The sequence below is a fragment of the Macaca nemestrina genome, chromosome 9, assembly GCF_043159975.1.
Source record: "Macaca nemestrina isolate mMacNem1 chromosome 9, mMacNem.hap1, whole genome shotgun sequence".
In the NCBI taxonomy this organism is placed as follows: domain Eukaryota; kingdom Metazoa; phylum Chordata; class Mammalia; order Primates; family Cercopithecidae; genus Macaca; species Macaca nemestrina.
Window position 1 is genome coordinate 13,763,786 of NC_092133.1, and position 12,256 is coordinate 13,776,041.

General features: G+C 39.0%; 1 protein-coding gene across 4 annotated transcripts in view; it reads right to left on the minus strand.

Annotated features, from left to right (window-relative positions):
- Positions 1 to 12,256, minus strand: part of SEC23I (SEC23 interacting protein) — a 51,230-nt gene that overhangs the window by 17,065 nt on the left and 21,909 nt on the right. For all 4 annotated transcript variants that reach the window (XR_011607597.1, XM_071069033.1, XM_011717684.3 and 1 more), the window contains exons 7-12: positions 10,892 to 10,981; positions 9,822 to 9,963; positions 7,695 to 7,903; positions 7,219 to 7,337; positions 6,150 to 6,302; positions 4,759 to 4,854 (exon numbers count right to left, since the gene is read on the minus strand). Coding sequence is in view for 3 of the 4 variants with exons in the window: in XM_071069033.1 (XP_070925134.1) it covers positions 4,759 to 4,854; positions 6,150 to 6,302; positions 7,219 to 7,337; positions 7,695 to 7,903; positions 9,822 to 9,963; positions 10,892 to 10,981 (809 nt within the window). In the remaining variant the exon portion in view is untranslated. The remainder of the gene's footprint in view (positions 1 to 4,758; positions 4,855 to 6,149; positions 6,303 to 7,218; positions 7,338 to 7,694; positions 7,904 to 9,821; positions 9,964 to 10,891; positions 10,982 to 12,256) is intronic.

The window sequence follows — 12,256 nt, forward strand, 5'->3', positions numbered from 1 at the left end:
CTCAGGAGGCTAGGGTGGGAGGATCACTTCAGCCTAGAAGGTCAAGGCTGCAGTGACCTGTGATCGTGCCACCACACTCCACCCTGGGCAACAGAGAGAGACCTGTCTCAAAAAAAAAAGTTTAATTAAAAAAAATTTTTACATGTCCTTTTTAGAAATGCATACTAAATATTTAGGGAACAAATGTCATGATGTCTATAGCTGAAAATTCTTAAGAAAAATAATTAAGAAGCAAAGAAAATATAGCAAAACAGTTACAACTAAGTATTGGCTCTCATTAGACAAATCTCAAAAATATTACTTTGAGTAAAAGAAACCAAGTATAAAAGAATACATACTGTTCATTCTACTTACATGAATTTTTTAAATAGGTAAACTATTCCGTATTGAAGGAAATCAGAAGAGCGGTTTTGCGGTGGGAGGAGTTAACTAGAAAGAAGCATGAGGGAGCTACCTGAGCTCTCTCATGAAATAGAAATGAACACAAAACATAGAAATGAACACAGAAATGTTCAATTTCTTGTTTTAGGCAGTGACGATGCAAGTGCATACAATCGTGAAAACTTACCCTACTGCACACTTACGATCTATGCATTTCAGCACAGTGGCTCATGCCTGTAATCCCAGCACTTTGGGAGGCTGAGGTGGGTGGATCACTTGAGCTCAGGGGTTCAAGATCAACCTGAGCAACATGGCAAGATGCCATCTCTAAAAAATAACAGAAAAATTAGCCGGGCACGTGGTGCATGCCTGAAGTCCCAGCTACTCAGGAGGATGAGGTGGGAGGATTGCTTGAACCCAGAAGGTGGAGGTTGCAGTGAGCCATGTGTGCGCCACTGCACTCCAGCATGAGTGACAGTATGAGACTCTGTCTCAAAAAATAATAAATAATTTTTTAAAAGATCTATGCATTTCCATAAATAAACAAAACTTTGGAGCATCTACATAAGGTGTTATCTCAGCTGGGCGCAGTGCCTTACGCCTGTAATCCCAGCACTTTGGGAGGCCGAGGCAGGTGGATCATTTGAGGTCAGGAATTTGAGACCAGCCTGACCAACATGGCAAAACCCCATCTCTACTAAAAATACAAAAAAGTTACCCAGGCATGGTGACATGCACCTGTAATCCCAGCTACTCGGGAGACTGAGGCAAGAGACTTGCTTGAAACTGGGAGGCGGAGGTTGCAGTGAGCCAAGATCCACCACTGCATTCCAGCCTGAGTGACAGAGCAGGACAAAAAAAAAAAACAAAAAAACGGTGTTGTCTTTATAATGAGTGAAAAGTCATTCACACTGGTTTGTAATTTGCCCTGAATACAGCAGCAACAGTAACACAGGAGAAATTTAAATAGTTGGCTGGGAGGGGGAGTTGTTTACTTCCCAGTAACACAAGTTAGGCTGTGAATGACTGTTAGTCTCTGTTTAAACAGCTATTAACAGTGCCTAAACAACACAGCTAGCCAAAATGATCTTATCTACTATTGAATTCCAAACACCAGGAAATAGGAAAGTAAGTCTAACTGGTTAATTGAAAAGGCAATCTATAAAAAAGAAAACTCTTAGCCAGCTTGTAACTGTTTCCTCCATCAGTGTTTTAGAAGGCTGGGTTATCTCTGCCCTTTGGAGGCAATACAAAATTAAGCCTAAAATCCGAAATAAGGAACATTTTCAGGGTTCCTCACTTCTGAGTGCTTTCTCACTCAGGAATGCCTCCCGTTAAATTCATAAAACATTCTAAATTGCTGAGAGCTGTCTGAGGAGATCAGAAACTGTCCTGTTGCCAAGAGTTGTTTTGTTCAAAATTTTGCAATAATTTTTAAACTGTGAACCAACAGTGTTTAAAAGTGAACCAACATAGGCTGGGCGTGGTGGCTCATTCTTGTAATCCCAGCACTTTGGGAGGCCAAGGCGGGTGGATCACCTGAGGTCAGGAGTTTGAGACCAGCCTGACCAACATGGTGAAACTCCACCTCTACTAAAAATACAAAAATTAGCTGGGCGTGGTGGCAGGTGCCTATAATCCCAGCTAATTGGGAGGCTGAATCAGGAGAATCACTTGAACCTGGGAGGCAGAGGTTGCAGTGAGCCGAGATCACGCCACTGCACTCCAGCCTGGGAGACAAAGCGAGACTCCCTCTCAAAAAAAAAAAAACAAAAAAACACTGAACCAACATATACATACTTGACTATCAATATTCCCAAAACTAGAAACAATTCCTTTTCAAATGAAAATTACTAAGATGCTTTAAAAAGAAAAAAAAAGTGCATAGTCACAAATATCACAAATATTTGATCTCCTTACTATAAAATAATCGCTAATTTTGGTCCCATTATTTCAGTTACAGTAAATCAACAGGACACACCATATTACTTTTGTACTGATCTAGTGGCACCTTGTTATCTGTAAGAAATGTAGAGCAATCAATGGCAACTCAGCTGAGAAAGTTTCATGGTTCATCCAAAGGCAATTACCTTTTAATTTAAAAAATAATATCACTCTATAGATTTTTGCTCATTTCAAAACATTCTTATAAATGCCATAATTTATATATCTAAGCAACTGCAGTCCATAAACCAGTCTCCTACAAATTCTTCAAGAACTATAGAATCCTTTTCTACTTTTTTCCCTTTCATTACAGAATAAATTAAGAACATGGTATAGGGCCTGAACACAAAGCTCGTTTCTTATTTTTGTTTGTTTTTTTTTTTACAGGCTTTTGCTTCACTGATATATAAACATGTATACACAGAGACAAGCATTTTTATGTATGGAGCATGCAGCCTGTATACAGGAACAACACTGACACGCTTGAGTCCTAGTCTCAGTTTGACTACTGTGCTCATCAGAGACAGACGCCTGGGGATCTACTCACACTCACAGGGTTGCTGTGAGGCTCACATGAGATGAAAAGCTCTTTGTAAACTGGAATTACAGAACAATTCAACATACAAGAAAAATGACACGAAAGATACCTCTTAACGGCCAAAACTAATAACCTTTCTCAGCACTTAATCAAATACTGCTTGTCTATGTCTAAAACGTCTTTTGAGTTGCTCCCTTCCTCTCCACCTCCTATCTTATACCCTACCATCTCTCTTTCAGTCACGGTACAATTACAATTACTACTATGTAAGATTGCAGCCACCTCCACTTCACACCTTTCCAACTTCATCTGTGCACTGTGACCAAGCAAACTCTCCACAACCCGAAAGTTAAAATTAAAATTTAGACTACACAGATGATTTGGTGCTAAATCATAACGTGATAGAATAAGCAGGTCAGTATTTTGTAATGTTTGTTTAAAAACACCATGACTTTCATGGCCATAAGAACATGTTTGAGAACCACTCCTTTACAAGACAAAATCCAAGCCCTCACACCTGCCATTTGGACCTTTGGAACCCTCTGCCCTTCCCAGTTTCCAGTTTCCCTGATGCTACAGGAAAACAACATGCCAGCTTCCAGAAGGCCGTCTCCCCTAATCTTACCCCTCCTTCAAGCTCAAGCACCATCACCTTGGGGAAGTCTTCTCTCACCAACCCCATGCTTGTTTCAACAAGCCAGAACTGCCACCTCTCATCTGCCTCAGGACAGCACACAGAGCACGCTATTATGGGGCTGGTATGTTGTCATTTGAGCTCAACACGCTCCCCCTAACTAGACAGCACACTCTTGGTTAATCTCTGGCTCCCAAGAATTGAACACGGTGCCTGACTCAAAAGAGGTAGCTATTCAATAAAATGCTGAAAGACTTAATTCCTTAAGCTAACCACTAAAAAAAAAAAAAAAATCAGTCCTATGACTTTATAGTCATTTTCCATATAAAGAAATGACGTAGGTTAAGTTCCAAATAGGTAGTAAAATAATAGAACTATAGAAATTCAAAAGATGGAAGGATCATCAAAGAGCGTGTTAGTAACAATAAAAATAAGACAGCCACCCTGTCATCTAATTTTTCTAATTAGAAAACCTCTGTAAAATTAATTTGATCAATAAATTAAACTTAATAAAACAAGTATAATTTTCCAGTTGTTCTAGTTTTAAATGCTTTTTAGTTGTTGCCTTGTTTTGTATTGTTAAAAATTTTTGCTATTTAGTGTGTAATGAGACTTTAGTGTGTATGTTTTGCCTCATCTCTTTAGATGATAAGGACTGGGAAGAAAGAAAGTAAACTATTACTTGGTGCTAAGCTTTGCAGGCATTATTTCATCCTTACTCCAACCCTATGAGGAAGGTATTATTACCTCCATTTTAGAAATGAAGAAAACAAAGGATCAGAAAAATTAAGAAAATCACTCATGCTCAGAAGGCTGAGGCGGGAGGATAGCTTGAGCCCAGGAGTTTGAGACCAGCAGTGGGAAACACAGCAAGATCCCATCTCAAAATAAACAAACAAATAAAACCAAATAAAAATTGCTCATTAATATGTAGTTAATGAATGGTTGAGCTGAGAATTTATTTGTCAGAACTTAATCAGTTTTTGTACCAGGAAAACCTTAAATATCCATTTTAAAACTGAAAGCCCTTCATCCTAGGAACTTAGTCCCAGGAAAACCAGGATGGTCACTTAGCCTAATGTGGACTTAAGCTCAACTCTGACTGACTCCTACGTCTGGGTTTCCATCAGCTCCCTTACTGTGCCCTATGTAGGGAGCAAACTAGCTTACCTAACCATAGCAGTATCAACATTTTCTACAACATAAACAAGCTGGTCACACCACGAGTTTTAGTTTTTCTTGAGTCAGAGGTGAACTTTACCAGTTTGGCTGCTTTATGTTCTACAAAGTTAGCTATCTTCTTTCTGGGTCCAAGGGGTATCCCCATTTCCTTCAGGTCATCAACTGTACACATAAGCTTTAAAAAGAAACAGACAAGCACATTAATCAATCTAGTGATAGAAGAACTGAAATGAGAATATGAAAATCATAAAGAAACCACATCATCTAAAGCAATCTAAGAGCCACTCAACTTTTTAAAAGTTAATTATTTCGTATTTAAATCATGCATTGCTTTAGGCTATAAAATCTTAGGCCTCCACACCTAAATCATTCTATTAACAGAAAATACATGTATGTTATACAAAATTCCAAAGCTATATATAGTCAAGCATACGATGAAATATCTTCCTTCCACTGCTGTCCCAACCATACAATTCTCCTTTCAGCAGCAACTGTGGAAATTCGCTCTTTGAAGAGATGTCTTATGTATGCATAGCACCCCTACATGTTTTTCTCTGTGTGTGTGGTCTACTATGCACACAGTACTGAACTTTGCTCTCTTCATGTAAATGTATCTTAGAGACAGGTATCTCTGACACTGCTTCATTCGTTCAACAGCTGTAGGGTACTCCATTATGTGGATGCACCATAAATGATTTCACTAGCACCCTACTCCTCAACACCAATGGTGTTTCTAATGCTCTTTTATATTGCAAATACTGCTGTGAGTATCCTTGTAGATATTCTTGTGTGAATATTTCTCTGTAGGAAATATTCCTGGCAATGAAATTAATGAAGCAAAGGGTAATTTTTATATATTCTTAAAGATATTGCCAAACTGCCCTCCAAAGAGTCTGTACCAATTTACAGTCTGACAAACAATATATCACGATGCCTACTTCCCTTCATCCTGGCCACACAGCATATTATCAAACTTCCTATTTTTTCAAACTGGTAAGTTAAAAAAAATCCCATTGTACTTTCAATTTCCATTTCTCTTATGAGTTTCCACGTGCGAAGAAACTATCTGATATTTCCTTTTCTGCAAATCACATTTATATTCTTTGCCTATTTACGTAACACACTGATATGATGGTCTTTCTGTAACTGATTTGTAGAAGCTTTGAATATTAATGAAGTAAGCCCTCTGTCTATAATGTGTGTTGCAAATGTATCACTGGCCTTTAGATGTTGTTTATGGTGTCTATTGTTACACAATTGTCTTCTTTGATGGCTTCTGGATTTTGCATCATACTTAGAAAAGCCTTTCAGATTATAAAAAATATTCTTCTGTGTTTTTCAATTTTTTAAACCGTTTCAGTCTTTGTCTACTCTGGAATGTATTTTGATATAAAAGTGTTTATTCTTAATTTTCAATCTATACACAAGAAAAACAATTTCAAACAAAGTAAAGCAAACTATGATCAGTACCAGAGATTCCATATCAATCTTTTCCTTTTCAAAAGTGCTGAAGTATTCAGAGAGGCTAAGTGCTTCCAGAGTTTCTTGCAAAGTTAGGACTTCTTCATTTTCAACATCAAGGTCACATGACTCATCCATAGTCAGCTTTGGCTCTTCAGGCAACTTTAAAAAAAAGTAAAAAATATTACAAGCTCAGAAAAACTCCCATATAACAACTCCTTATCTACGAAAAATCTGAAACAATTTTGCTCTATAGACAAATCATAATTTTAGGTACAGTACTTTGCCATTCAAAGTTTGAATGTTCTGGCCAGGCCCAGTGGCTCAGGCCTGTAATCCCAGCACTCTGGGAGGCTGAGACAGGCACATCACCTGAGGTCAGGAGTTGAAGACCAGCCTGGCCAACATGTTGAAACCCCGTCTCTACCAAAAACACAAAAATTAGCCAGGCGTGGTGGCAGGCACCTGTAATCCCAGCTACTTGGGAGGCTGAGGCAGGAGAATCACTTGAACCCAAGAGGCAGAGGTTGCAGTGAGCCGAGATACCATTGCACTCTAGCCTGAGTGACAAGAGTGAAACTCTGCCTCAAAAAAAAAAAAAAAAATTGAATATTCTGAAAAGTATATAAATTTAATAAATCACTCATGTCTCCATTTCCTATAATTTACATTTTTAAAAATCATAAACTTTCATATTTAAATTTATAATCCATAAAGAAGAAGAGTGAGAAACTCAAATAATGAGCTCCATGATTCCATTCCATTTCTAAACCTTGGTGTACTTTAATATGTAAAACCAGTTTCAGGGCTGGACACGGTAGCTATTTTATTTGGGCCTATAACTGTACTCTGAATTTGGGGATTCTCTGAAGAGTTATTGATCCCAGCACTTTGGGAGGCCAAGGCAGGAGGATCACTTGAGGCCAGGAGGGAACTCAAGACTAGCCCAAGCAACCAAGCAAGTCTTCATTAAAACAAACAAACAAACAAACGTTTCAGGAAACAGTTCAGACTTTCGAAAACTGTTCAGCTCCATAGACTCTAAATCAAAATGTTAATTGGCCATGCACAGACATACCTGCTTTTCCTGAAAATGTAGCTGCTTCACAACTCCATTAGCAACAGCAAGAGGTCCAGGACACTTTGATAAATTCAAATCTTTTTGATTAGACAGGATGTCAAACAATATTAAAGAACCTAAGAAAAAGAAACATTTTGCCTTATAATGTAGTAGGTGCTTTTATAACACTAAATAAATTCTTTTTTCAATGTCTATAGTCAAAAGTCATACAGAAGTTACATATTACTCAAGACCTGATAATTAGTAATTTTATTTTATCAAACAGCAGCATAAATTAAAATACGTAGCATTCCCTCGGTAATACTAGAGATGAATATAGAAAAGGCAGAATCTAAACTCAAAGCATTCATTTCTCCCTTTCTGAAACTTAAAATATATAATTCTTAATTTTGCACTAACAATATCACCTATACTGAAAGCAGTTATAACTCAACAAAAATTGTATTTAAAATGTGGATATTTGACAGTTTTACCTAAACTGTGACCAGCAACAGAGACACCTCCTTTGAAGTCTGGGTTCCGACTCATAAACAGTGCATGCAGACGGTTTATCTCCATTCCTACTTTTTCCACGATAGTCTGACAGTAGGTGGGGCTGTTATAAAATAAAATATCTAGCAAAGTTTCATTGGTAAAGTGACGAAATCGACCAATACTTGGCAAAGTGATTTTCTTAATATTCCTGTTTAAAAAGAAAAATACAGCACATTCAGTCAGCATCTACCTTAAATTTACAGATTTTTTAAAGTTTAGATTTTTGACTCCTGAAAATACACTAAGAAAACCCCACAGACTAAATATGAGTTGTTTCTGTAGACAGTCATTATAAATAAATCAAGATAGGCCAGATGCAGTGGCTCACATCTGCAATCCCAGCACTTTGGGAGGCCGAGGTGGGTCGATCACTTGAGGTCAGGAGTTCAAAACCAACCAAGCCAACATGGCGAAACCCCATCTTTACTAAAAATACACAAATTAGCCAACTGTGGTGGTGTACATCTGTAATCCCAGCTACTCAGGAGGGTGAGGCAGGAGAATTGCTTGAACCTGAAAGACAGAGGTTGCAGTGAGCCGAGACTGTACCACTGCACCCCAGTCTGGGCGACAGAGCAAGATTCCATCTCAAAAAAAAATTCTTTTGTAATCAAAAGTTAGCCACACGTCGTAGCACGCACCTGTAGACCCAGCTGTTTGGGAGGCTAAAGAATGAGTATCGCTTGAACCCAGGAGGTGGAGGTTGCAGTGAGCCGAGATTGTGCCACCACACTCCAGCCTGGGCGACAGAGCGAGACTCCACCTCGAAAAAAAATTAAAAATATAAAAATAAAGCCAAAAAAATGTGTGCTGCCATATGTGGTAGAGACTTTGAGAGGCTAGGGCAGGAGGAACGCTTGAGCTCAAGAGATCAAGACCAGCTTGAGCAACACAGTGAGACCCCATCTCTACAAAAAATTTAAAAATTGGCCAGGCAAGGCGGCTTGCGCCTGTAGTCCCAGCTACTTGGGAGACTGAGGTGGGAGGACCACTTGAGCCCAGGAGGCCAAGGCCACAGTGAGCCATGATCATGCCAGTGTGCTCCAGAGCCTGGGTGACAGTGAGATGTTGTCTCAAAAATAATTTTTTTTTTTTTTTAAGCTATTTGTGCCTATAACTATACTATGAATCGTGGGATTCTCTGAAGAGTCAGTTGCTATGTAAGTCATATGCAAAGATTTCTATTTTATTTTTAAAGAGGGAAGATTACTCTTCCATTTTTCTTCCAGTTAACTGCAAATCTGGACACCTGACAAAACTTGTGGGTCAAAAGGACTAAAGAGAATATCAAACAGAAAAAACAGGGCTACATGGAACGAAAAATCTTTCCAAATTTGAGAATGACCAAAATGAAATTTAGGAATACACACAAAGAAAACACCCTTACAATAGGGCCTAACATAGATAAAATGCTGTTGTAGAAACAGTTTTATTAAACTATGTACCCTGAAACATTACGGCGTTCACTAAAATCTAGACAGGTGCCAGCATAACTATTACCTGTATTTACGATTCTCAGTTGGGAGCATTCAAAATTGAGCAGAGTATTTTTAATTGCCACAGTGCCTGGTGAGCACTGCTAGTACTGAGTGGTCTTTACACTAAGGAAGTTAAGTGGTCTACACTGTGACGGCAAAGAATTGTCCCGACAAGAGCAACTCCAATGAGAAACAATATTCTGAATCTGTGGTTCTCAGTCAGGGGTGATTTTTACCCTCCAGGGGACATCTGGCAATTTCTGGAGACATTTTTGGTTGAGTGGAAAGGCCATTAGGCATCTTACTACATAAAGGACAGCCCCCTGTCTAAACCGCTACAGATTAAAATTGTATTTTAAAACCAGCTAAAATTTCTTAAGATTCTCTTAAATATTTACAAGAGGAATGCACACACACAGAGAGAAAAGTAGTGTGCAAACTTTACAGCCAATATTTAATCACATGTCAGAAGTATACAATTTTAAAAAACATATTGATTGAAGTTACAATAAACTATTTCATATTATGGTTTAAATTTTAAATTTAAATTTGACTAATTTGAAAAACAAGTTATCAAAATCCACAAACCTGTCAACACCTGTGGCGTCCCCACCCAAAGAACTATGCCAATGAACTGGAAGGAACTCCACTCTGCTTATTTTCCCGTCATCTAAAGATTTCTTGAAATGTGTCTGCAGCAATTTGAGAGAAACCACCCTAAAATCATCCACTTCAAGAAAAAGAAAAAAAAAAAAAAAAAAAAACAGAGAAAATAAATTAAATTCTCCTAGCTTGATAGCTAGTCAGCAGTTACCTCAAACATGCCAGTATTTTTAATAACATAAAGATACATTTTTTTTTTAAGAAAAAAATGAGGATAAGAGAATTAGTAAAATTTTTAAAAAAGAAAGGAATAAGTAACTTTTGGGAAGTTCTTTTCAACTTTCCATTATTGCAGAGGAATAGATGCTTGGGATGAATCAGTTCAACCACCACTGCTGGGAGGAGGCAGCACGGCACCTTGGGGAAAGGCTCTGGAATCACACTGCCAGCTCCAGGTTCCAGGCCCTACTGACTGTGAGAAGGGAGAGTTTCACTCACCCCCACCCCTACCTACCTCTTCACCCCCAACCCCCACTGCCCTGGGCCTCAGTTCCTCATGAGTCACAGTAGCGGCGATAACAGTGACAGCGCCTATACCCCAAAGGTTTATTTGTGAGGGTCAAATGACAAGACATCTAAGATACTTGGCATATACCAAATATTCAATAAATACCAACTATTATTATATAGACATAAAAATAAAACTTCAAAAATTTAAGTCAACCAGGCAGATTCACGTTTCCATTAAACAACTTCTCCCAACTCACTGACTATAAATCCCTTCAATGCAGAGGTGCTCCTTGCTGCTGCAGGTGCTCAGGCAAAGGCTGTCAGCAAGATCCCTTCTAATTCCTCGGAGTCTGGGATTTTATGAGTCACATGTGTCACAAGAGCAAATCAAGTACAACAGTATTTCCCACTGACCATTTAAATCTCCTCTTACAGCTCCCTCAGCAAGTAGTACACAGCTGGGAACTATCCTAAAAACAAATACTCCAAAGCCCTTCCATTAGTTCTCAGATCATCCCATGAAATACAATATGCCCAACACTTACCACACTCAATAATGCTCCTAAAGCGTAAGTCACACACAGGTCCAATGCCATGCACCACGAACACCAAATGGTCAACTTGAGGCATCTCCCCTATTAAAAAAATTTTTAAACATACATAAAAGATGGCAATTTGTTTGGATTTTCCCAATGGCAATATTCTAGATATCTCTTTTGTCATCACAAACTTGCCAAAGAAATTCATGACCCTTCAAAGAGAATAAGCCTCATTACCCCTATCAAATTAGAGGAACAGTTTGTCCCTCTCAGCAAATAAAAGCGAACTAGAACAAGAGGTGAAGGCAGCAGGCTCTCTCTCTTCCCAGATGCTATTAGCACATGATGAACAGCACGTTTGTATCCACAGAGGCTTCACAACTGCCCAGGACACTAAGCCCCACATGGAGATTACTCAGATTTCATAGTGAGTATTGATTTATAACAAACATACATTTTACATACACTTCAATAAACATAAAGTGTATGTAATTGTAAAAATAAAATCCATTCTTAAATAATAGTATAGAAGAAACCAAAGCATATACACTAAAGCAGGCAACGCCAAACAATGGCCCACAGGCCAAATCCTACCCACTACCTGTTTTGTTTATTTTGTTTTGTTTTTGAGACAGAGTTTCGCTCTTCTTGCCTGGGCTAGAGTGCAATGGCACGATCTCGGTTCCCTGCAACCTCCGTCTCCCAGGTTCAAGCGATTCTCCTGCCTCAGCCTCCCGAGTAGCTGGGATTACAGGCACCTGCCACCATGCCCGGCTAATTTTTATATATGTATTTTTTTAGTAGAGACAGGGTTTCACCATGTTGGCCAGGCTGGTCTCGAACTCCTGAGCTCAGGTGATCCACTTGCCTCGGCCTCCCAAAGTGCTGGGATTACAGGCATGAGTCACCAGGCCCAGCCACCTGTTTTTATAAATAAAGTTTTTGACAAAAGTGAAACCATTCAAGGAAAAACATAAAAATAAAATAAATAAAGTTTTATGGGCTGGGTGTGGTGGCTCACGCCTGTAATTCCAGCACTTTGGGAGGCAGAGGCATGTGGATCACTTGAGGTCAGGAGTTCAAAACCAGCCTGGCCAACATGGCAAAACCCTGTCTCTACTAAAAATACAAAAATTAGCGAGGCGTGGTGGTGGGTGCCTGTAATCCCAGCTACTCGGGAGGCTGAGACACAAGAATCACTTGAACCCAGTGGGTGGAAGTTGCAGTGAGCCCAGATCATGCCACTGCACTCTAGCCTGGGAAACAGAGTGAGACTCCGTTTAAAGAAAAAAAAAAAAGACGTTTTCTGGAACATGGATATGCCCATTTGTTTACATACAGTCTTCAGCTGATTTCACACAACAATGCAAA